This window comes from Archocentrus centrarchus, chromosome 13 (genome assembly GCF_007364275.1).
Source record: "Archocentrus centrarchus isolate MPI-CPG fArcCen1 chromosome 13, fArcCen1, whole genome shotgun sequence".
In the NCBI taxonomy this organism is placed as follows: domain Eukaryota; kingdom Metazoa; phylum Chordata; class Actinopteri; order Cichliformes; family Cichlidae; genus Archocentrus; species Archocentrus centrarchus.
This window is the reverse complement of record NC_044358.1, coordinates 10,134,066-10,161,057: the sequence shown is the minus strand read 5'-3', so window position 1 is coordinate 10,161,057 and position 26,992 is coordinate 10,134,066. Positions and strand designations below refer to the sequence as shown.

At 42.9% G+C, this 26,992-nt stretch overlaps 1 protein-coding gene across 1 annotated transcript; it reads right to left on the bottom strand.

Moving 5' to 3' along the window:
- Nucleotides 1–1,648: 1,648 nt before the first annotated feature.
- ano7 (anoctamin 7) lies at nucleotides 1,649–25,139 on the bottom strand. Its single transcript, XM_030743518.1, is given in 25 exon segments — nucleotides 1,649–2,857; nucleotides 2,977–3,096; nucleotides 3,284–3,374; nucleotides 5,826–5,952; nucleotides 5,955–5,967; nucleotides 6,616–6,821; nucleotides 8,274–8,425; nucleotides 8,690–8,787; nucleotides 9,436–9,490; nucleotides 9,716–9,827; nucleotides 11,556–11,658; nucleotides 11,781–11,879; nucleotides 13,105–13,242; nucleotides 13,347–13,490; nucleotides 15,649–15,745; nucleotides 15,874–15,964; nucleotides 16,054–16,219; nucleotides 16,303–16,413; nucleotides 17,769–17,826; nucleotides 17,913–18,049; nucleotides 18,124–18,231; nucleotides 18,953–19,080; nucleotides 19,156–19,213; nucleotides 23,224–23,327; nucleotides 25,077–25,139. Coding segments are annotated over 24 exon segments (2,649 nt in total). The 5' UTR covers nucleotides 23,308–23,327; nucleotides 25,077–25,139; the 3' UTR covers nucleotides 1,649–2,704.
- Nucleotides 25,140–26,992: the final 1,853 nt, after the last annotated feature.

The following is a 26,992-nucleotide window of genomic DNA, read 5'->3' as shown; positions in this document are numbered from 1 at the left end:
TGTTAATGATGTTCAGTTCTATCACTAAGTTTTCCAATCAGCCTCTGTAAGGTTAATCAACATTCCTGATTTAATATTATAATGAACCCAATCTAAGTTTTGTTTAGTTTTGACCCAAAGGCATACAGTGACACAAACTCTGCTGCTGCACCTTAAATTTGTTAAGAACCCCACCAGGAACTCTTAGGCATAAAGAAGCCTTTCAGGCTGATTGTTTTATTACAGCCTGGACTAATTCAGGCACCATCCCATTTTCCCAAGACTCCCATCCTCCACACGTCAGTCCTCTATTTGACAAACCAGGGATTTTTAATGCCATTTATACTCAGATAACAGGCCGTCACACTGAGATGTTCCCGTCCACAGTGTGATGGACAGGTGTTCTAGTCCGAGGCAAAACATTCCCTGTAAAAAGGCACATTTCCTTATCAGTTACTGGTATCTATGAAAAACTAGTCCAGTTGTATTGTACTGATTTTACCTACTGTCTTTAGTTTGAAAAACTGAGTCTGAACTGCAGGCCTTTGGGGTCAATATTTAAATTTGAATAGACCCTGTGGTCTGATCAGGTCTAACTATTCAACATGATTTTATTTATTAATTTTACCCACTAAATATAACACCCTGACTCAGAGACTATCAACTTAAAATCTACAAACTACAATTTGCCAAGAGACATATTTAACAGCAGAAGTGTATGTTTGAAAGATCTATTATTCAGTGTCTTCATATTAAAGATCACTTGATTAGTTTAACCCAGTCTAAATTTTTCTGTTCTGGAAATGATTCAATCTATTCAGATAAAAAATAAAAAGGAATTAAAGCTCTAAAATCATGATTAACACTCACCATGATTAGTCATCCTAGAATCCTACAGTTTAAATTTGCACATGGGTACATGTGTTATACCTGTGGAATAAAATGAAAAAACACTAAAACTAAAGGTAGAAGCAAACATAAAGAAAAACAAACATATATAAATTGTGATACCAAGATCCAACAATACATTGCCTATGGCAATTCAACAGGGAGTTTTGGAAAGTCTGGTTAGACACCATGTTTCCAAGGTTTGTGGGGCCGAGAACAAGAACTTTAGTTTGATCTGAATTTAGAAGCAGGAAATTAGAGGTTATCCAGGCCTTAAAGTCTTTAAGACATTCCTGCAGTTTAATTACACTGTAAAACCCAATGAGTTAGTTCAACTCAAATGATTTGAGGTAATCGATTGCCTTGAATCTTTTAAGTTCAATAACTCAAACATTTAAAGCATGAAAAAATTACTCATTATGAGTAAAAGCAACTCAGATATTTTGTGTTAAAGCAGCTTGGATGAATAAAGCCAAAAATGCTGTGAAGAGAAACAGGGAAGTCACGCAGCTCGGGATGCGAACCTGCGCCATCGGCACCACCACATGGCATGCGAGGTCACCTGCTCTTCCATTGAGCCACCCAGATGTTCATGAGTGCCTATTTTTTTTAAATCTACAAACATACTTATACAAACATTTGTTAAAATAGTGAATTTTCTGTGAATCAACTTATTTAATGGTTACTGATTTAATTAATTATTCTATCTGTTTGATATGACCAACATCAAATCTTTACACTTTGGCTGAGATACTGGCAGCAGATCCTTTGAGCCTGTAGGTTTGAGGTCCTCCGCAAATGTTTGATCACATCAGAATCTCCAAAGTGTCCTCCAGCAATTTTATTGCGGTGATGAGAAGCGCCACATGAATGCAGAGCCCAAGTGGTGGTGATGATGGATGAGCCAACGGGTCCTCAATTTTAAGCAGAACAACAAACAAACTCTGAAATCCAAAACAATTTCTCTCTTTTTTTGGCCATAAATTTTTATAAAAAAAAATAAAACCTTTCAATAATAGTAGCTAAATCAGACAAGACATCAGAACAAACATCTCAGACCAAAAATCACAAACAGCTGAACATGAGGGATTTCTGCTCACTTGCTGGTCTTCTAAAGATCTGGAACCTTTTTAAAAAAGATTGAACAACTCAGGCTGTCAGAGGTCAAGCCAATGTCCAAAAGAGTTTTCAGAAATAAATCAACAGGAACTTATTGTGTTCTTATAAAAGTCTTTCAATCCTTACATACAAGGAGTTAACACAAGTCTTGCAGATCACGTTGCCACATAAGGCCTCTTCTACACCTGATGCAAACCTTGATCAGGTGTAGCAGATGTCTTTAAAGGTACTGTATTTATTTTAGTCCTTATAGGAGCAAGTGACGCCTCGTGTCTGACTAAGCATTCATTTACCTACATGTAGCAACAGTGTGTGAGAAGCTTTTGATGTTGGAATTTATGCCAACATCGAGGATTAACTTTCCATAATCAACCATAAAGTGTCTGGTTATGTATACATTTACGTGTAACAGCTAGCCAAGTGTTGCATTTGCTAACCTATAAGAAACATTACACTGGTCTCTCTCTCTGCCTCCCATCAGGTTGCTAACTATTGAGCAGCTAATACAGAAAAACACTTCACACTTAAAAAATAACTTAAAAAAAATGAAAATTCATCTAAAAGGTTTCAGCTACAATAAACATGGCAAACTATTTGAAAGTGGCTGCAGTCAAAATGAAGGATGTCAGTTATTGTATGATGGGCAGGTCTCATTGGTTTAAAACAAGTGTTCACTGTTACAGATGTGGAGTTAGCGCAGCTCCACTTGGGCTTCATCTTAGGAGCTGAATGTTGCCTCAGTCTCCTCTGCGATCTCCTCCAGGTTCGATGAAGGCAGGTCACTCTGCTGTGGTGAGATTCTGGATCTCCGCTGTCGCAGGTCACTGGGTGGGGCATCCTCATTCCCAGGAATCATGGTTTTCCCCAAAGACTGCGAACACAGAACACAATGGTAAACTAGAACTGGCTCCATCTCAAACCTGAACAACCTGAAACAAAAACATCACGTGAACACTGGACATCTGTTAACTTAGAAGAGTTCTTTGGTACCTGGTTCTCAGCCAGAGCCTCCTTAGCCATGTAGTGCTCCCTCTTTATCTTCATCTCCACCTCTTCAGACACGTCAGGAACCATCAAATCAATGAGGCGGCCAATGAAGAAGACCACATGCTGAGGAAGAAAGACGGGGAAAAGTCTTCACTTCATGGGACGAACACAGCAAGACCTGAATCTGCTGCTGATCAATGTTTTACAGGCTGCTTCTTACAGCAGTACATTTAGATTTCCATTTTTTGTTCAGTTTGGGTTTTGCCAAAGTTTTATGCTTGACGTTCAGTGAAGTCTGAGAGACACTGACCTCAAATATAATGACGAAACCGAGCCGTATAGCGAGGAGGTGGAAGTACTCAGGCAGGTATTCACCGTTTTCATCTCTGAAACCCCGATACCTGCGGAGGACAACAAGTTGATCACCTGCAGAATTTTACCTTTTGTGCTACTTATCCACAGCAGGTAGCTCCACGTGTTTGATGTGGCACATTTTTACAGTGGATGCCCTTCCAGACACACAATCCCAAAGGGTGTTTGTCGCCTCCTGCGATCAAACTGGGGATCTTTCACTTCTTAAGCAAATGTGGAAACCACTGCACATGAAGCCACCAGTATATTAAGTACACAAAGTAAATCAAGTGATCCACAGTAAACATTTAGACACTTGACCAACTTTGGAAGGGCTCTCTTTCCTGCTTCATATACAGCACTGGAAACATCAGCACCAGCAGTGAACTTGCCCTCAGGATTTGGGTGCTAAACAGTAAAATGAAATGAAGTGACACTGAGAAGGTGACTTTGGCAGACATCTAAACAATGTCAAGATTTGGCTGTGAAACAAAAAGGTAAAAAGTTGTTTTGAATATCTAGAAAAAAGGAATTCCTTCATGTATAATTTGATTAAAACATCACAGGAAACTCCTTCCATCCATTTTCTTATGAACTTATCTAACTAAGCTCCTGCAGATCTTGGCAGGTACATCATAACCTACACGGTGAGACAGGCAAACAATTCACTTACACAAACCCCACCAAGAAACACTCCATGCCTACCAGGGGTGAAGGTAGTTTCAAATTCTTGCTGGTACTATGACAAAAACACATATTATATATATATATATATATATATATATATATATATATATATATATATATATATATCTCTCTCTCTCTCCTCTCCTCTCATCCCTCTCCTCTCCTTCATCGCTATCTCTCTCTCGCTACTCTCTCCTCCTACTCTCCGAAGCCAGTCGCATCCCTTGACCCTGTGAAAAATTTTGTTGTTCCGTTACTGCGTGTTTGCTCCCGCTACCCCCCATGGATGACCACCTCCATGCATTCTGGCTCTCTCCACCAATACAAAACTTCTGGAAAAAAAAATGACCAAATTTTCTCAAACCCCAATCCTCTTGGCAACCACCGTGTTTTGGAGCTGAATGCGCTCTCGTGCAGCGTAAATGAAATCTCTGGTCATAAGCAGTGTTTTGAGCTGTGCAGTGTTGTTGAAATTGAGCAGAATAACATGAAACACAATTAGTTAACCTCTATTTGCTTTTAATTGAGAGAGTTTGTAAAAAGCAGACCAACATTAAACGTAGCGGCGAACGTTTTAACCTGTTAACTAGCCGAAACAAAATCACCCGAAAAAACTACGCCTGTGGTTATTGTTGGCTCTGGAAAACCCATGTATGTAGTACATTTTATATGGAAGGCTAGACCCTCCCTTTTTGATTGACACCTCATTCAGCCAATCATATTAAGAAATGGGTTTTCCAGAGCCAATAATAACCAGGGGGTGTCACGTAGCTTTTCTGTTGAGTTTGGTGAAGCCAGTTACATGATTGTCCGAAGGAGGCGTCAATCAAATAGGAGGGTCTAGCCTGTCATGTACAATGCACTACACCCGTCCCGCTTATGGGACTGGCCGTCCGCTGATGGAAGCCTGGATCTCTGAGGGGAGAGAAGCTAGAGAACTGAGGCTCCAGCATAGCACGAACACTTCAGAAACAATTTGAAATGAGAGAGAAAAAAAAAAAAAAGCAATTTACTGATTAAGTCGTGTTTTAGACTGCTTATTGCTAGCGGATCTATTCTGACCCAAAGTGCAGCCATGACCGGTTCTGAATGAAGGCTTTACAGCAGACAGCACGAACTCTTGCTGCTACTGCGTACCGGCGCAGAACCGTACCGGCTTACTTTCACCCCTGATGCCAACTACGTCACCACATTAGTCAAGCACGTGGGACCAATAAGGCAAATATAACCTACTCAGCCCAAACATGCAAACCTGAAGTCCACAGACTGTTGAATGAGTTCACCCTGTTTCTTTACGGCACCTCTATGTGACACTTAGATATAGCCCAGCTTTAGCCCAAACTTACTGGATCAGTGGATGCACCAAAAATATGAGAATATATACATCAAAATTATCTTCCTGTTCCATTATGTATCATATGGTGAGCCTATCAACTGGCTGCCATAGTGCCTAATGAGAACAGTTTATTAGATTAAGTGTTGGGCATGCAGTGATGAGGTCATGAATATGAGACACGTGTATTTGTGTTTTATTAGAATAAGTGTCATTGAAACATCAAATTTAACCTCAGTTTAAGCCTGAAAAGCTGTTAATGACAAAGTAGTAGCTTCTTCTTTCGTTTTCTTGTCCTTTCAAAGACCTGAAAACTTGACGTTTCAGCTTTCAAACAAATCTCAAAGCTGACTGAAACACAGAATCATTTCAGTGACTATTTTGAAGCTAAAACAAAGTCCTGACTTCTCGACCAGCCTCAGCCACATAAGGGACATGTGGTGCTTGATGAAGTTGGTGGTGTTGGGGTGTAGTTGCTTACCTGCAGGATGTGTTGTGCTGTTGCTGGTAGCTGAGTGGCGATGTAGCCAGAGTGAAGTTATGAAGCCACTCAGTTGGCTGTCTCTGGGTGTAACGGTAGTACAGACGAGGCAGGAAGGATGACGTAACGCAATGAGGAACGCCTAAAAATACAAGTTCAGATTCTGCTGAGTAACCTGAACATCAGTCAGGTTGTCGGCGGCTCATTAGGGTTAAAATATGTTTTAGCCACATGCTGAACAAACTCATTTCAGAAAGTACAACACGTCATCCTTCAAATTAAGTCCCGCTTATGGGACGTGGCTGTCCCATAAGCGGGACTTGATTAGCCTAATAGTTCTCCTGCTGTGTGGGATAAGATCATACTTTATGGTTGTGGTGAAGATAAATGGGGGCAAAAAATGCATACTTTGGACAAAATTTTGAGAAAAATTTGACTTTTTCACTAAGAAGAAAATTATATCAAAAAAGTTGACTGGTATCCTTTAACACTCACCAGGTCATCAGCAACCCACCTAAGATTAGGGGTACAGTATGGGTTAATGTCTAATGGAACATTTTCATATTTGGAGTGCTTAAATAAAACTGTAATTCAAAAATTCACATATGAAATCTTATTTGAAAGGTCAGTGAAAATCTGTCAATAGCATGTAGCTAAAATCAAGCCCACCCTCACCCTCGGGGGGGGGGGGGGGGGGGGGGGGTTGCTGTAACCCTGATAGATATAGAGGTAAAAACAGCTCACTGAGGAACGGGCTAATAGTTCATCCACATGATAGAAAAACTCTTACATTGCTCAGGACAGCCACATGTGCGATGAACTGCAGGATCGGAAACCAGATGCCGATGTCCTGAGCTCGCTCTGCCACCGGGCGGCGATATTCAGTCACAAACTTCTGAGCATCCAGCCGCACCTCCCCCCAATTATTAATGAGTGCGAAGAGAGGAGCGAGAGGGCACGCTGCCACGAAGATGGTGATAAAACCGAACTGAATCACTTTGGAGGATGAGGAGAAGAGCCATGGATTAGATTTATGAAACAATACATCTCCCAGGGTGCTTCATGGCAGTAGCTCCAGGAATGATTCACCGAGTGCAGATAAAACAAATGAAATTTCAAAGTTTACTGCTTAACATGTGGATTTACACAATTTGGCTCAAAGTTGAGTTCAATATCACAGAAAACAATAAAAATGCTCAGATTTGAGAAGCTGATATCAGTCAGTGACTCAAATGATAAACTAAACTAGCATAACTGTTGACAGTTGCTTTTCCATGTGTTTAGCTTTAAGTATTCAAAACAGATGTGTCAGAGAGGGAGGAATCATTTCAGTTCAATTCAACTTATATAGCATCAAATCACAACAACAGTCTTCTCAAGGTGCTTCATACTGTAAGGTAAAGCCTGTACAATAATACAGAGAAAATCCAACAATCAAAATGACCCCCTATGAGCAGCACTTGGTGACAGTGGGAAGGAAAAAACTCCCTTTTAACAGGAAGAAACCTCCAGCAGAACCAGGCTCAGGGAGGGGGGGGGGGTCATCTGCTGTGACCGGTTGGGGCTGAGGGGAGACAGGACAAAAGACACACTGTGGAAGAGACAGAGATAAAGTGTGTGCCATCTGTCTTCTTGGATAGATAAAGCTGGGTATCATCTGCATAACAATGAAAATGTGTGCAATGCTTTCTAATAATACTGCCTGTGTATGTATAATGTAAATAGAAGTGGACCTAGCACAGAACCCTGTGGAACTCCATAAGTAACCTTAGTGTGTGAATGATTCAGACCACTGCAGCGCAGTACCTTTAGCTTTGAATAAAGGCATATTGTATAAAGTACTTTATGTAATATGCCTTTATTCCCCGCTTCACACACAAATTCATACAAGCTCTTTTTGCTCTAAGTGTTTGTCTAACATTCGCACACACATTCACAGTCTGATGAATGCATCGGGAGCAGTCTACATACCAAGGACACTTTGGCATGTAGACTGGAGCAGCCAGGGATCGACCCATAAATCCTCTGATTAGTAACTGCTCTACCTCCTGAGGAGAGCAACCTTTGAGCCACCTCAAAGGTTAATGTGATGAATTCTGAAGCCTGACTGAAACTCAGTCAGCTGTTTTACAACTACTCCTTCAAAAAAATTTTGAGATAAAATGAAGGTTGGAGATTGGCCTATAATTACCTAACACAGCTGAGTCAAGTGATGGCTTTTTAAGTAATGGTTTAATAACTGCCACCTTAAAAGCCGGTGGTACGTAGCCCATTAATAAAGATGGATTGATCATATTTAAGATTGAAGCATTAATTAATGGACGGACTTCTTTGAGCAGTCTAGTAGGAATGGGGTCTAATAGACATGTTGATGGGTTGGAGGAAGTAACTATTGAAGTTAACTCAGAAAGATCAATCTGAGGATAAAGCCAAAGAGTCAGGACTCACCCATCTCCAAGTACTCGCTAAAGAGTCCCTCACAGACCAGCAGCTGATAGTCTGCCTCCCAGGGAGAAACCTCCTCCTGCCTCTGGGCATCCTGTCTGGCCTCCTTAAGCTGAGGGCTCAGCTTCCACTTCTGCCACCACGACTTCAGCTTCCTGCAAATAATGAGCCCCCATCATTAGAAAGCACCTGAGACAGTGTTGGTTACAGAACTCCCATGACTCTGTATTTCACAGTGCTTTGTGCCAGTTCACATCTGGAGCCAGGAATATCTGGAGGAATTGTTCACTATTGTGAGAAAAGGTTAAAACTGGACATTTGGTGCCATGGCTTCATACGTGGAATGGAGGGATGTAGTCTGTTCTCATGTGTTACTATTACAATTTTGTGAGATTGTGAATCTGTGTGCGTTTGCTTACGGGGAAATGAATTCCTGGATGTTGTTGATCAGCTGTTTTCCCACCATGATGACCAGTAGTTCCTGAGCCAGATCAATAAGACATCCACCTGCTCCACACTGTAACACACAACCGGAGGGAAAGCGTTTAGTGGTTCATTTATTCATAAAACTGAGTACAGTGCAAGTTCAGACAGGCCGAGCTCAGCTGTAAATCAGCTGAGCTTAATGTCACATCACATCAGCTGATCAGCAGATACTCTTACTGTATTTAGTATTACCAAAATCTGTCTGCATGCACAGAAATTCTTATTAACTCCTTACATTCAGAGTCCAGACAAAACCTCATTCAGAAATTTTTCCACAAACAGGTTGCTGCAGGACGGTGATTTAACTGCAGAGTGACACGGGTGCTCGGCAACCTTGCTTTTATAAAGCGATACAACCAGCTGAGTCGAGTCCCTGCTGCAAAGAGACATGTTGCAGATGAGCTGCACTCTTTGGTGCAGACTGACTCAGATTGATTGCAGCATGTCTGTTTGGAGACAGGAAGCCTCCCATCAGGCAACCAGTGCAATCACCTTGTGACTGAAAATGGACCCAGAGGTTGACGGCAATGCAATTCAACTCATACTGACCAAATTAATACAATATTTCAAAACTGAGAAAAGTTTCCGTGTAGTTTTAAAAAGTCAATTTTCTTTTCTTGTTGTTGAAGAGACCTGATATTTCTTTATAATAATCAGATGATCATAATCATCAACTCACGTCTTCATTGCGGACTCCAAACAGAGTGTTGTAATTTCCAGGGTAACCAATGAAGCTGAAACAAACAACCAATCAGAAGGTTACAACATGAGGTCACAAACTTTATAAAGCATAACATTTACAGTTTTAGTCCTGTGATGCTTCATCTACTCTCATTTTAGAAAGCAGCCAACTGAGCTGAATTTCATCTGTTGAATGTAGATAATAAGAGTGATAAATAGTAACAAAATGTCTCGTAGGTCAGCTGAACCTGTACGGCCTGCTCTGCAGCAGCTCTCACCTGCCTTTGAAGAAGGCAATGTAAACCGGAGACGAGTAGAAGTTGATGAACTGGAAGATGAAAACTTTGAGGATGAACATGTCTTCATATTTAGTCTGAGTGCGATGCATCTCTGACAGAAACACACACACAAACATTAAATACTCCTCTGCAAATCAAAGCGCACCAACATTAACACCACACACACGTGATGTCTGTGCCTCTGGCCATCACTGGGTTTGCGTGTGTGTACATACGCCTGTCTTTGATCAACAGGTTAAAGGACCCTCTCTGCTATAATAATGACATTTATTTTCATTTAAATAAAGCAATATTACTAAAATCCAAATGATTTTAATACTAATGATTTTTTTTCTATTAAAAAAAGCCAAAATGACTCAATATAGGCAAAACATACTGTATAAAATACTGGATATTAATTCTCACCACTATAACAGCTTCTGTTATACACTGCCTGGCCTAAAAAAAACAAAAAGTCACCACCTGGATTTAAATAAGCAAACAGGTACGAGCCTCCTATTGAATAATTACTGCATGGGTGATTATCTTTGAGCTGGCAACAAGTTATTTAACCCCAACTGGTGCAATGAGTTGCTTCTCATTTCTTAAACAACCATGTAAAAAGACACATCGCGTGATCGTGGAAAAGATGTCAGTCTGTTTGAGAAGGATCAAATCATTGGCATGCATCAAGCAGAGAAAACATCTAAGGAGATTGCAGAAACCACTAAAATTGAGTTAAGAACTGTCCAACGCATTATTAAAAACTGGAAGGATAGTGAGGACCCATCGTCTTCGAGGAAGAAATGTGGCTGGAAAAAAAATCCTGAATGATCGTGATCGGCAATCACTTAAACATTTGGTGAAATCAAATGGAAGAAAAACAACAGTAGCACTCAGGGCTGTGTTTAACAGTGAAAGTAAGAGCATTTCCACACGCACACTGCGAAGGGAACTCAAGGGATTGGGACTGAACAGCTGTGTAGCCTTAAGAAAACCACTAATCAGTGAGGCTAACCGCAAAGGGAGCTAGGGAGCACAAAGATTGGACTCTGGAGCAATGGAAGAAGGTCATGTGGTCTGATGAGTCCAGATTTACCTGTTCCAGAGTGATGGGCGCATCAGGGTAAGAAGAGAGGCAGGTGAAGTGATGCACCATCATGCCGAGTGCCTACTGTACAAGCCTGTGGGGGCAGTGCTGTGATCTGGGGTTTCTGCAGTTGGTCAGGTCTTGGTTCAGCAACATTATGAGCTCACAGAATGAGATCAGCTGACTACCTGAATATACTGAATGACCAGGTTATTTCATCAATGGATTTTTTTCTTCCCTGATGGCACGGACATATTCCAAGATGACAATGCCAGGATTCATCGGGCTCGAATTGTGAAAGAGTGGTTCTGGGAGCACGAGACATCATTTTCACACATGGATCGGCCTCCACAGAGTCCAGACCTCAACCCCAATGACAATCTTTGGGATGTGTTGGAGAAGGCTTTGCGCAGTGGTCAGAATCTGCCATCATCACTGCAAGATCTTGGTGAAAAATCAATGCAACACTGGATGGAAATAAATCTTGTGACATTGCAGAAGCTATCGAAACAATGCCACAGCGAATGCACGCTGTGGCATTGTTTCGAATCAAAGCTAAAGGCGCCAACAAAATTTTAGTGTTTTTTTTGGTGGCGACTTTTTTTTTGGGCCAGGCAGTGTATGTTTAAAAGATCTTAGATGACCTTAAATAAATAACTGACTAACCTGCCCTTAAAAAATGCAGACTTTACAAAATGTAAGTTAAAGAAAGTTTCTTTAAACAAGGCTGAGGTGTGGAGGGTGACTCACCCCAGCGGGTGAGGATGTGGGCCAGTGCAGTGTAAATCCTGGACAGCAAAAGGATGACCAACAGATTCAACACTGACCCTGAAAGACTGGCTATTCTCCCAGCCTGAACACACAAACACAGACAGAAAAAACACACACACACAATTTTGTTGACGTCAGTGAGGTGGAGATCCTCAAGCGAAGCTCCCTCAAAACGTGAAAGAGCACGAGTTGCAGTTTACTCACAGAGAAGCTGAAGAAGCTGTTATTGGATTTGTAGATGATGATGCTGAGGATGGTGCGATACAAAATGATGGCAGTGAGAAATATCAACACCACAGCAACCTGCACAGAAGTTCAAACCTTTTAACAACTAATATTTAACATAATTTCACTTTACAGATTGAGATAAAGACAAATTAATAAATATAGATACACATCAACAGACAGAAATATGGACAAGTCAATTATGACCTTAATTAACCTCCTCACATGAAACAACAGCCTGGGTTTGAGCACATACTCAGATTTAAACGATGTTGTTGGGACGCTGTGGAAGATGTAAATAAAACCAGAATGCACTGATTTGCAAATCTCATAAACTCATATTTTATTCTCAAGAGAGCAGAGAAAAAAGAAGAAGACGTCTCTAGATGGGAGGACATGCTGCTACCTTTCAGCACTGATGGAGCCTTTCCAGATGTGCCAGCTGCAGTTCCACTGAAATATTTTGAAAATATACACAATCATGTTACTGAGCAGTTGCCAGTTAACCTCATAAGTTGTTCCTCCAGCTGTACTTTTCTTTTGTTGCCTCATCTCAACTTTTGAGAGTCCATCAAATTCAAAATGAGCTCATATTTTTCATCAAATTGTAAAACTTCTCAGTTTAAATGTTTGATATGTTTTCTATGTTCTATTATAAATAAAATATGGGTTTATGAGATTTGCAAATCATTGCATTCTGGTTTTATTTTCAGTTTTACACAGTGTCCCAAATTTTTGGAAGTTGGGGTTGTAGATCCAGACTACGTTTCAATAGGTCTGAGGACTCATTATTATGCAGCATTGCTGTGTGGGTACATTTGCACCACCAATAGCCCCTGATGTTAGTGGTTCCAACCTTTACCCCCCTTTGCCATCATTGTGATGTCAGTGCTGAGCCCCAATCAAGAACCGGTTCCAGGTTTTGGAGTTGGGGATAAAAACCGGCTCCATGAAACTGCTGCTCGCAGTGTTGCCAGTGACTATGGGAGGAGCCGCCGTGAGAAATTCAGCAGTGATCTGTCAGACGCTGTCTGCCATGATTTTCTTCAAACAGAAAGGAGCCAAACCTCTGCTGGCAACAGCGTGCAATCATCGTTTTTTAAACCTGAGGAAATGTGAGCTCTTCTCATAAAAGGTACCAACAGTTTCAGCACCGGCAGCACGTCCACGGAAAAGACGTGCCTGGACCTTCAGTCATTTGTTGATGGAACAGATTTTAGTTTGGGTGGAAACACACTTTAGATTTTATAAGCTACAGTTTGGTGAATCTGCTTCCTCCTGTCGTGGAGGTCAGGAGACCCACCATGATGATGATGACCATGCAGCCAGTCAGAGTTCTGTTGAATCGTTTCCTTTCAGGAAAGTACGGCTCCTCTGCTCCGGTCACTGGGTTCTTCATGGTCATCGGTGCCATGGCGGTGAACTCTGGACGAGGTCGCTCCTGTCAAAACACAAAAGTGTGAAATTCACGAATTCACAAAAACCCAAACAAACATTGCACTTTAATCACAAAAAGCAGGTGAGGCAGGTGTGATGGCATCGCACCTCGATGTCCTCGAACTCGGAGCAGTCCCAGCGGTGAGACAGGGATGAACACGTTCTCTTCCAGTACTCGAGGAACGTGATGGCCCACAAAGACATGAAGACACTGAGAAAAACTGTTCCTCCATTATCAAACAGGAGACCTGCCTACACAGACACACACACAGGGTCACTCAGGCTTTCAGAGGCAGGTCACCAGCAGAGGTGGTTAATGGATATGGTGGGATAAACAGATGTCCAAGTGGGACAGGAAATTGTCCCGTACTCCACACCTGCAAAGTTCAACAACCAACACAGCTGGCAACAAGAAACTCGTATTCGTTAGTCTAAAGTTCTTCATTCTTTAGTTTCTGCTGAGCTGTGAGTTAAGTCAGAGGCTGAGCTACACACAAGTGCACAGTTATCCAATATGTCTACAGTCAGTACAGCGACTGATTAAGGTGAATAAACACAAACATGGTACGCTTGAAAATAAAGTTTTAGACACAAGGAGAAAAAACAGATACTAGTATTTACTCAATAAATACTCAATAAAAGGGGGCACACAGAGGTCCTCATGGACAATTCCACACAGAGGTTTACTCTGCTGCACACTGCCCCGATGAGCCGCAACACTGCAACCACTCCTGCCTTATGTGCTCTGACCTTCAGAGGTCTGAACTCTTCCAGACCTTTGAATGTCAGTGTGGTATTTGACACCACGATGTTAGCTTTTAAGGTGTGAGCTGATACATGCCAAAGTAGCCAAGGTCTTTACAGCTGCTCATTTCTCCAAAACCAAACACAAAAGCTCAACATATCATGATTATTCACTTCATGTGCGAGCAGCCACGATGTCTTGGACCACTGGAGAAAATCAGTGAATCAAGGAATAATGAAAAGAACCTGTGTTTTTACATTTTTCTTGTTTTGACTCATTTCCAAACAAGAAAATATCTAAATATTCAAAATGATGATTCTTGGCTTGTCGATCGCTGTGAAGAAATAACAGGAAACAGAACCTCATGAAAATACTACTGCAAAAATGTGCTTTGAAAATGTGTCAGTCTACCTGCAGCAGGAACCTGGTGGATTATTTCTTTGTTGTTAAAATGCTTCTTGGCAATAACTCGCAGCGTTGGAAAGCCTGTTTATTTCCCTTTAAGTGGAGCCACATTTTGTAAGGAAAATGCATTTGTGGGTTGAGCAGCAGAGTTGAGTATGTGGGTTGCGTCCATGAAAAACTCACCAAATCTTTTCTGCCAAACAGCTGATTCTGATATTGACTCTTATTTAGAGCGTCTGGTACTCCAGGTGCTGACAGTCATGCTCGTCATCATTGGAGATAATCTCAATGCAAAGAAATATCAAGATGAGATCCTGCAGCCAGTGACAATCCCACATCTCTCCAATCTGGGACTGAACTCTGTCCTCCAAGATGACAACGCTCACTCCCACAGAGCAGATTTTTCAGACTACTTCCAGAATTTGGGAGTGGAGCGGATGAGATGGCCTGCTGGCAGTCCTGACCTCAACCCCACTGAACACTTGTGGGATCAGCTTAGGTGTGCTGTTTGTGCCAGAGCAACCAACACAAACCACACTGGCTGACATGCAACAAATGCTGGTTGAAGAATGGGACACCATCCCACAGCAGTGTGTGACCGAGCTGGTGACCAGCATGAAGAGGAGGTGCCGGGCTGTTGTGGCTGTGCTTGGTTCTTCCACATGCTGCTGAGGCCTCTGTTTGTTGAATGAATAATTGTTAAATTGATATAATATCTTATTTCTTCAGACTTCAATCATCCAATCCAGTAAATAACACCAAACAAGAGTCAACAGCAGAATAAGCCGTTTTGACATTGGCAGAGAAGATTTTTCTTGATGAAGTTTTTCATGGGCACAGCCCACATACTCAACTCTGCTGCTCAACCCACAAATGCCTTTTTCTTACAAGTGTGGCTCCATTTAAGAGAAATAAACAGGCTTTCCAATGGTGTAAGATTTATTGCCACGAAGCATTGTTACAACAAAGAAATAACCAACCAAACACAAATTTCCTTACTTTTTGTGCTCAGTTTATGAACGAGATGCGTAACATAATGCGTAACATATTTACTGAAATAAGGAACATGGCTGCTCCGCCTCAGCTTTGTTTCATACTGTGAACATGAACAGAAGTTTCTGTGAGGAATGAAATAAAAATAATGTCTCCACACAGCTGACCCATCAGCTGTCAGGTTGTCCGTTTCATAAAATTACAGAGGATTAAAATGTTTATATGAATCTGAAAGTCTGTACATGCAGGTGAACGATGGGCAGGTACCTTGTAGGTGACACAGATACTGGAGTAGTTCCAGTACTCGCAGATATTACAGAGGGGACACATATGGAAGCTGCTTCCACTGTTACACAACTCCTTCCTGCAAATTCAAACACACAGACATGATTAGATTAGCAGGTGTTTTGATTACCACAGGCACATGAAAAAGACATCATAAATGAAGTGTTGGGTTTTAAAGTGGAACACTGATAATGAGTTTATACTTACGCTGGAATATCAGTGGCCACGAGCCAAAACCCGATCAGGAAGACCACAGTCCCAACGACAGACGCTGGCAGCAGCCAGCCAGTGTAGAAGCCTACATGCAGATACTGTGAGATGCTCCTCCTCACACAATAACTGTAAGTTATTATTGAAACCTGTCTGAAGTATTATCATTATATTTACCGAGCCAGGCAAAATAAAGTGCTGTCTTCTCTCCAAAGTACTCCCTGATGTGGTCTAGAGGTTGGTAGCGTCTCCAGCAGGACCACTGGGCCCAGTATGCATACAGGGTCTGTCTCAGACTTAAACTCTCGGAAGTGACCGGGGGGGTCGGCAACTGGAAATCTCCCTGCAAACATGTTGAACATAAGCGTGGTTTTCAGGCTGGATACCAAAGCAGATTTAGAGCAGGGTTCGTGGTTTATATCTCACCTCGTGGAGTGGGTAGGCAGCAGTGAACACCTGCTCGTTCACCAGTCGGTCGATTCCCACCTCCCCCTTCTTCACCGAACCGTATGGAGTCCTGGCTAAGATCTCATACAGCTGGAGGCACAGAGGGTTTTAAAGTAACTGAGCAGGCAGCTTCTCCTTCCTTTGAGTCTTCATGCTAAGCTAGGCTAACCATGTCTAATGCTGATTATGAGAGGGATAAACATGGCTCTTTCTCCAAAACCTTAATGATTAATAGGAATAGCAGGGCCTCCAGGATACTGCCCTGCGGAACACCACAACCTACTTAGCTTACATTTCCATTGATGTTTTTTAAAACAAACTTCTGATGTTTGAGCCCACTTTCTTGCACAGAAATATATATTAGATCATTTGAAATGTTATTTTATAAACCTCACAGTTTTTCTTCGGGGTTACAGTAAAATACATTACACACTGAGCAGATTACTGAGTTCTGTGCTTACAGAAAGTAACTAAACACAGTGAGTTTTTATATTTTAACTCAATTCAATTCAAACTTTATCACACCAAATCAAACCAGTCAGCTGAAGGCATTTTGTGTGTGTGTGTGTGTGTGTGTGTGTGTGTGTGTGTGTGTGTGTGTGTGTGTGTGTGTATGAGTGTTTTTATATATATGTGTGTGGACGTGTTTGCAGAGTTTGTTTGAGGAGGAGGCGTTGCCGCCAGCAGCATCCGCCTGTTGACTGAAACATCCTGGATCTGAGAGGTGGTGGGGTTTTCTACCTCTGAGCCAATCAGAGGAGTCTGGAAGGAGCAGGTGACACTCAGTCCAGTTTAAAGAAGTCCAGTCATTAAAGAAGTGTCGGGAGAAATGAAATTGAGGAGGTTAAATTCATGCTTTCAGTTTTCTTTCAATAATTAAATATTTAGATGTTGGTTCGTGCATTTTTGTTTTTTATGACTTTTTAATCAAATACGGCAAAAATAATGTGCCTGTATTTGGATTTCTACTCTGAAATCATCAAATTAGCTTAAACTACATTAAAAATGTGTCTTTAGTTTTTATTTTTAAGTTGCACTACAGTGACGTGTACGACACCGAGATAACGAGTTCCCTGAGGGCGTAGGTCTTTTCCTCGTGTTCTTACTCTCCTCTAATTCGATAACAGGAAACCATTGAAAGCTGTTGAACACAAACCTTCCTTCAGCAGAACATCCAAGAAAGACATTCAGGTGGAAAACTACATCCAGCAGACGGCGGGTTTGCATCTCCAACATCGATGTAACTTTTCTATCAGAACTTTTGCCAAATCAAGAGTAGATCTAGATAAGAAACGATGATCAGCTGATGGTTATTCACTGTTGCTGGGAAAACTTTCTGCACCTTTTCTTTCTGTGCCCATCAGCAAGCTTCAGTCATAATGTCACAGAGGTCTTAAGTTGATGTCCACACAGACTCTGAGAGGTCATGCGCAGCTTCAACTCACCACTTGGTGTCTCTGAGTCGTCTTGAAGAACGTGTCTTTGCTGTCGCTGCCCAAGAACCTGCAGACAGAAAACAGGTCAGAAAAAGAAGAAGAAGAAGAAGAAGAAGGGTGACCCACAGGACAGCGTGCTGAGGGTGTTTGTACCTCTCCAGCTTGTTGGTCCTGAACTGACAGGTGTAGTAGTCAGGTGGAGGGTTGGGGACATCCTGGGACATAAGGTTGGGAAGAGACAGCTTGGACAGTACCTGTTCAGACCAGTTAATGATGGGAGCAGTGACCACCTGCAGGAGGACAGAGGGCACGCTGTGAGGACGCTGCTCTGTGTTAGGACACCAACAGAGGATGTGGTCTGTACCTGCAGTGGGACTCTGAGGCTGATCTCCTCAGCATAGTAACAGAGGACGCTCCACGGAGCACTGAGGAGGACGAAACAGATCTTCTTCTTTGTCTGAAGGACTTCCTTCTGCAGAAAAGAAGGAAATTATTTCAGAGTCCTTGAGTCCAACCACCACTGCAGGACCTGCACCTCATCCAGTCTAAACAAACACCTCCTTATGAAAATGCTGCAGTCAATATAAATAAAGGTCACAGTGCAGGATTCTGGTAAAGGAAGCTTCAGGTTTGAGTGGGTTCAGCTGCATTCAGGCAAAACTGTCAGGCAGCAGCTGAAATGCAAACTCAAAACCATCAGTTATCATACGAGGACAGTTTACCCTTTACCATCTTTATATGTGGCTGTGGCTCAGGAGGCAGAGCAGGTCATCTACTAATCAGAAGGTTGTTGTTTTGAACTCCAGCTGCTCCAGTCTGCACGCCAAAGCATCTTTTAGCACAGATACTGAACCCCGAGTTGCTCCCGCCGCATTCATGTGTGCGTTACACGGGCGATCATTGAGGGGACAGAATGGGAGCAATTTAAACAGTAGTGTTAAAGGTGGTGTTGGATAGTGGTGTTGAGTCAGAGCTGCTGAGGTTTGTGATTCAGCAGTTCAGCATGCAGCCTATCAGAGCGATGGGGTGTATTTTCATCTCTGAGGATTTTTATACTGTAGTACTGACAAATTTACTTTGGCAAACGATGTCCGCGCCGTCTGTGACCGCACCGTCTGTGACCCCTCCCAGCTCAGTTTCACTTCCTCCATGTTTGACTTGACTGCTGACTCACCTGTGTTTGTTTTGCTCACCTGTTCCTGCAGAAGTCCAGAGTGTCTCAGTCTTTTCAGAAACTCCTCCCTCCACTTTTGGTAGGTGGGGCTAACACCTGTGCTCTCCTCCTGCGTGGTCCGTGGCTCCTCCCACACCAGCACAAAGTCTGACAGAGAGGATCACAGGATTGGTTCCTCTGCTAAATGCTGTGTTTGTAACTGTGGTTTTGTGTTTTACTCACCCACTCGAGTCGATTCATCACTGAAAACGTTCCTGTTCTGAGGCTGAACTGGTGCATTCTGGGAAATAATAAAACCTGTCAGACTGATTTAAGAGGAAAATAATGAAAAACCAGGGTCTGTTTTCACAAAGCTTCTCAAACTACTGGATGACCTTCCCTTTAAAGGTTTAAGGACTGAATCCCGCTGAATGTCAAAGTCATTCACAAAGCTTCCCAGAGTTTCTTAATGGTGGCAAGTGCAGAGCTAAGAGAGCACACCGCCACGCGTTCCTCCTGCAGGTGAGGAAGCAGAATACCTGCAGTCTGCATGAGCCAGTCACCACTGAAGTCCGACACACAAACAGCAGCAGTGACAGAGATGAAGGCGCGCCTTATCTCTGAGGCTGATGGAAACACGAGGACGCAGAGAGGACTTGTTGACTTTATGAATTATTCATGCAAGTTGTGTGCTTGTTATATTAGTTGACTCATGTATGTAACTTGCCACCATAAAACCAGTGTTTGCATAACTGCAGAAAAGTTATACGGCCTGTGACTGAGGGCGTAACTTCCCTGGAATTCAATGGAAGTTCCACCTATTTTACCTGAAATGAGTATTAAACTACATTACACTGCAGTAGATACACTAGAATAAAGGGGTAATAGAAGGAATCTTATACTGTAAGTAGTTTTAAGTGTAATTTCAGGGTATTTTTGCTTAAAAGTAAACCAGCTTTTTCATGTTACACTGTAAATATGCTGTACTTTTAGCAACGCTGACCACATTATGTAGTGGCTTAACCTTGCCTTATTACATTTTATGATGCATTATACTAGTGTCATGCTGTACTAGAGTAATGCTAGTGTGCATCATGTTTCACTATTCAGCTGTCCTCTTATATTCCATGCTGTCCCTCTTCTTCACAGACCTGCAGCAAACCTGCAGTTTTTTTCTTGCAAGCAGGAGACGGAGAACAGTCCTTATCACAATTTTATATGTAACCACTACATGACATGGCCCACACCCTGTATTTAGTGTATTTACAGCACAAGATGATGAAATTTCCTCTGGAGCTTGAAAAAAAAAAAAAAAGGCTTATTCAGTTCTCAAACCAGAAGGTGGAGAGACCCAGGTATTTAAACCCCAGTGGGCGGTGTCCCCTGAGGGTGGTTGTGACCCACTACTGTTCCTGTGCACAATCACAGGGAGGTGCAGCATTGTTCTGAATTCAACTGATTACCACACCAAAATTACTACACTCCTCAGTGACAACAATACTTATGAGGTCTTAAGATGAGATCCCTCAAACAGCTACAAGAAGAAAGTCATCCACTGCAAAAGAAGCTACTCCATGCATTTATGGACATCCAAAGGAGTCCCACTCAGACCCATCATCAGCAGTACAAACACCTACAACATTTCTAAGCACTTCATCACCATCTTATTGCCGCTTGTAGGTAACACACCCCACCACATTGAAAACTCCACAGATTTTACAAACAAGGTCCATAATCTTGCACTGAATCCAGATGAAACCATGGTGTCCTTTGATGTGGTTTCACTTTTCACTCGCATACCCACAACTGAGGCAGTGGAGACCGTCAGAAAACGACTACAGGAAGACGACGCCTTACGGAACAGAACCAGCTTCACCCCAGATCAGATTTGTACACTTTTAGACCTCTGCCTTACCACAACATGTTTCAAATACAATGATGGATTCTACAGACAGAAACATGGATGTGCCATGGGCTCCCCAGTGTCTCCCACTGTAGCCAACCTTTACATGGAGGAAGTGGAAAGTAAAGCTCTTGGTTCTTTCAAAGGGATGGCATCTGGCCAGCGGTGCTCACTGAGGAAGATGGAAGCCTCAACATTGAAGTTTACCAGAAGCCCACACTCACGGACCAGTACCTACTCTCTGACTCCCACCACCCGCTGGAACACAAACTCGGGGTGATCAGGACCCTACAACACCGGGCACCAAGTGTTCCCTCTGAGGCTGAAGGGAAACAAGAGGAACAACACTGTCATCCCTTATGTGGCAGATTGTGAGAGAAACTCAGGAGAATTTTCTCCAAGCATGACATCCCAGAATACTTCAAACCAAATCTAAGGCAAAAACGGTTCATCCCAAGGACAAACACCCAAACACAAGATCAGCAATGGAGTGTCTGCTGTCCAGCGCAGTGAAGAGTGCTCGGACCTCTACAGAAACCAAACAGCTTCACAAACGCACAACGTAGAAGAGCCACCTCAACGGGACAAGACTCAGCTGTTCATCTGCATCTAAAGGTCAAAGGTCACTCTTTGAGGATGCCAACATTCACATTTTGGACCAAGAAGACCGATGGTTTGAAAGAGGAGTAAAAGAAGCATCACTGTGAACAACCATCACTGAACAGAGGAGGTGGATTACATCACCAACTTCCCCCCGTCTACAATGCAGTGCTGAGCTCCCTCCCCAGGCGCCTCAACCCCCACTCACACCTTTGTCCAGGTGACCTCAATAGGTCCCATGATACAATGGAGAGAAGTCCGACAGTGGTTTTATCCGAAAGCACTGATTGTGGTGACGCATCGCTTCTTTCACACCTTGGTGCATGTGATTATGTGCATGAACAATAGAGGGTCATAACCACCTCCAGGGGACTACGCCCACTGGGGTTTGAATACCTGGGTCTCTTCAGCTTCTTGGGAACTGAAGAAGCCTTTTGGATGAGAGTCAACTTTTTTCAAGCTCCAGAGATTACTATGACCTGGATGACTGAGAACCTACAGACACATGATGGAGTTTTGTTTGCTTTTCTGATAAAATACCCAGAAATTATGCACTACTTAAAGTTACTTACACTATTATATTTTCTTCATCCCTGTAAAAACTTGATTAAGAATAAGAATAACTTTATTGATCCCAGAGGGTAATTAATACACCTGACACAGCTAATCTGCTATTTGTATGAAAACTGAAAAGCCTGATGGCTGTGGGTATGAATGATTACCCCTTATTCTAGTGTATCTACCAGTGAATATTTGTAGGTGAACATCATTTCAGGTAAAATTCACTGTTATTAATCGTGGGCTGTATTAAATGCTCCGCGGTCACAGCTTAAAGGTCAGATCTGACTGGGACTGCATTTGGAGAGATGAGCTCACGTTTTCTACCTGATGTGAAAACACAATCACAGCCCAAAGTGATGATCACACCTGTGAGCCAACAGCAGCACACACAGACTGAGGGACCCTGACCAAAGATGACTGACACCTGCACTCAGCCCCAAACATGTCAGCACGCCATCCTGTGGCTAAATGTGGCTCATAATTTCTCTTTAACTTCATTATGTTTGAGAATATCTGTAACTATGTGTCTAAATGGAGTTAACTGCATGATGAGGTTTCACTGTCCACTACACCGGTTACCACCACTTATTATTTTCATCATTAGCCTTTGATGATCCAATCACAGCTTTTGAAAGGGTACCCGGCAGGGTCGGCCCCACCCCCTCTCTGGAGAATGTTTTAGGAGCTCTGAGGATTCTCAGGGTGTTTGTGAAAGCAGGCCCTGGACCTACAATCTCTATCACACTTACAAAAATCTAATTCCAAAAATGAGCCTGACATGAATTATTTGTGTAAGCTGGCTTGTTTTTAACGATCTGGCAGCAGAGGGACCCTGCTGGGGTGTTTCTTCTTTCTTCCTGCTGTTTCACGTCTCCATTGTTGGTAATGAGGATGATGACAGACACGCCGAAGAGGAGACGAACAGAACAAACATCTACTGTTCTCCACTGTTTGATCGCTCAGTGCTGAGTGGCGCCGCTCTTCATCACACACATCCTGTGTTCGTTCTTTCAATCAGGCTCTAAAAACACAACTCCGAGATGTGTGAGACTTACAGACTGATGCCCAGCAACACACCCAAATGCTACATGTTGTAGCAGGATGCTGTCACCAGGGGGCGGAGTCTATATTAAACAACCAGCGTGTGAATGATGTTTGTGCATAAAGAACTTCTCTTTGGCCACAGCAAATGGACTTTTTAATCTTTCCAATCAGGGAGTTATTGATTACATGCAAAGGGCCGTTACCATGGTGCCATAGTTGTTCTCCGGGTTGGTTTCCATGGCAATTAATGTTGTGCCATCTTCTCGCTGATCCCCTCTCCTCCTCATCCTCTCGAACCTTCCCCGTCCTGCAGATCCACCACACACACACACACACACACACACACACACACACACACACACACACACACACACACACACACACACACACACACACACACACACACACAGTTCAGGGCTTCGGCAGCCTGTGGAACACTTTTTCCCCTGCAGGAGGACTGGGTCACTTTGTCATGATTTCCTCCTGTGGTGGATTCACGTTCATTTTTGTCTCTTAATCAGGTCGATAACATCGAAGTGGTTTTAGATGCAGGTCAGCAAAGACGGAATAATATTTCCTACATGTGAAGGAAGATTTTTAACTTTAGTTTAGATGGTTTCTATTGTTTTTTTATGTTCTGGAAGGCAAAGCTTCAACCAGCACCTCTCATAAAGAAAAACTACAGCTTCCTCCATGAACACAGAAATAAACTATTTTACAGTTTTATGACAGTAAGATCGAGACCAAACCACCTTAAACTTTTACCTGAGTGCCACCTTATTACCAACAGAGTACTGTGGCACTTCAGTTTACACTGCTGGAAAGCATTCCCAAAGTTAGAAATCAGAGTAAGCACGTTTCTGTCTCCAGATCAATAATTTGAGGAGTGAAACTAAACGGCATCATGGGCCTAAATTTAAACTGATGCTGCTGCTTTTGATCTAACACAGTGGTTTACTGCAGTGCGCTCCACATCAGACATCTTTATTTTCCTAAAAATGAATATTTATTCATCTTAGATGCACTTCATGTTTTTCACCGGGTCATCGTGTCTCACAGTCTGACCCCAGATCTGATCTAAGGGTGTCCATGAAGCCCACAGCCTGCTCTGCACCATCACTGGACCCCAACACTGCGAACCACCCAGTTTACTCTGCACGTCCTGTCCAGGAGCTCTAACCTGAGAATAACCTGAACCAGGAAGAACTTTCCTGTCACGAGGTAGAAGCTTTCAGCACAGTCTCCTTTATATCTCCGTCATTTATCCAGGTAAAAACTCCTTTCATCTGGCTGAGGGGGCAGCAGAAACTGCAGCAACTTTATCTTTAACTTCAGATATTTGAAGTTGCCAAAAAAGTGACAATAATGTAGAACACGAAGTAGTTACAATGACATGTAAAGGTACTTTATGTTTCCTATATAAACTCCTTCATAAATCCTACCAAAACACAAAAGCATGTTAGACATCATAAACACACAAACAGCAGAAATCATTTTTGCACCTCCAAGCAGCTCCTTTTGTGCACTGTTCACTGTTTTTTAAATAATCTACCAGATCCTTTACAACACCCGCGTCTGTACTACTACCACTAGTACGTGTGCTAATACCGGAGTGAAGGCTGTGTGTACTTTTACCACCTGCTGGGCTGGCAGGACTTTCCGCTGTCAGGCCCACCGGTCCGCAGCGCTGACAGCGCATCTGTCATCATTATTACATTTAAACCGGTTTCGGGTTTTTACAAAATGAAGCTTTGGATCAAATTCCTTCTTTTTCCCTCTGGAAGTTCAAACAAACTCCACCCAGCTCCAGCTGCGCCCCCAGCTTCGGCTCCAGCTGTCACACACGACGACCTGCCGCTCTCATACCCGCGGACTGGACCCAAGTAATCAATGAGCTCATCGATCACAGTATTGATTATGTATTGATGGACTTCAATCTGCGACCACCTCACAGTTCATTTCGTTCTAAAGTGAGTTTTTCCCGGAACGATCAGACTGATTAAATCCGGACGGACTGAAGTGAAGCTCTCCGTGTGGCTTGTGCAGTCGGACTCACCTGTGCGCGCGGACGGTGACGGCTTCAGGTGAGTTTGCGGCTCTCTGGGGCGGCAGAAGGTGATCGAAATGTTTGCGGCTGCGAACTCGCTGCAGGAGGCCCCGCCCATCCTTCTAACCCCGCCCCTGCTCTTTACTAAAAACAAACTCGAGCGCAGAGTCACGACCAAAAACTGTGTCCACGCGCACAGTAACACGCGCACATTTCTTCTTCTCGGCGGGGCTTTAAGCCGCTCCTGATCTGTGTGCACCTGCGCAAAGCACCCCTCACCTGTGGATGGAGGCAGACACGCCCTCAGTTTCAGAGAAGTGTGTGTGTGTGTGTGTGTGTGTGCGTGATAAAAAGACCCTCACCTGTCAGAGGCTTTAAGTCCATCAATCTTCTCAGGGACGGACATGATCCACGTCTGCCCTCTGCTGGTGAACCGGCTGCACTGCACTCACATCAGTCTTCAGTTGTGTGTTTGTTGCCTTTCACACACTGATGGTGTAACACTCAGTCAGGATCCAGTTTAGTGGTTTGCTGCAGTATGAACAGGATGAAGAAGCAGCTCGTCATCACCTGAGTTTAACAGTTTTTGTTTATATATCTGTCACATTTTAATGTTTCAGATCATCAAACTAATTCTAATATTAGACAAAGATAACCTGAGGAAAAACAAAATGCAGCTTTTAAATGATGATTTCATTTATTAAGGGCACATATACCTGCTTGTGTGAGAAAGTAATCAGCCTCTTGTTAAATCATGAATTAGCTGATTAACCACATTTTTTGGAAAGCTGAGTTCAGGTTCACGGCCACACCCAGACCTGCCAAATCAAGAAATCCCTTCAATAGAACCTGTCTGACAAAGTGAAGCAGGCTACGAGATCTCAAAAGCAGCACATCAGCTGAGAAACAGTCCCAGAGGGACTCCAGAGAACCACGGTGAGAGCCAGTATCCACACGTGGAGAAAACATGTCAACGACTCATCCAGGAGGTCACAGAAGAACCCAGAACAACGTCTGAAGAACTGCAGGCCTCACTCACCTTATTTAAGGTCAGAGTTCATGATTCAAAAATAAGAGAGAGACTGGACAAAAATGGCCTCCATGGGAGAGCTCCAAGGAGAAAACCTCTGCTGACCGAAAAGAACACAAAGGCTCGTCTCACATCTGCCAACAAACATCTGGATGATCCCCAAAACTATATTCTGTGGACTGACGAGACAGAAGCTGAACTTTCTGGAAGGTTTGAGTCCTGTTACATCTGCATGAACTAACACAGCATTTCATAAAAGAACATCACACCCACAGTCAAACATGGTGGTGGTGGTTTGATGGTCTGGGGCTGCTCTGCTGCTTCAGGACGACCTGCTGTAACTGATGGAACCATGAATTCTGCTCTCCACCAGAAAATCCTGAAGGAGAACGTCCGGCCATCAGTTTGTGGTAAGAAGCTCAAGAGCACTCGAGTTATAGAATAGAATAGAATGCCTTTTTTGTCATTATACAGGATGTACAATGAGATTGGAGCAGGAATGATGTATGCAGCAGGAAATGATCTGAGTCTTGCCTTAGATTCCTAGTTTTTTATTGGTTTTGGATTCTTTTGTGTTTTAGGTTGTGTTACTGTGTTGTTTGCCTTGTCTCAGTTTGCCCTGCGTTCAGTTGCTCTCTTGTATTGTTTATCTTCTGTCCTTGTCTCAAGTTCATGTGTCTTAGTCTTGGGCTGTTTGCTACGTCCTGGTTTATTTTGGTGTGCCTTTGGTCATTGTGCTTTGTGTTTAGCTTTTGCTTCCTGTGTTTTTTTGCCCAGCTGTTTCCTGGGGCCTATTCCAGGAAGCAGGTTCAACAAACTCTGTTTCAGATGATGTGAATGTTTGAGTGGAGATGAGGCTGAAATGATTTGAAGACTTGAAAACTGAACTAAATGG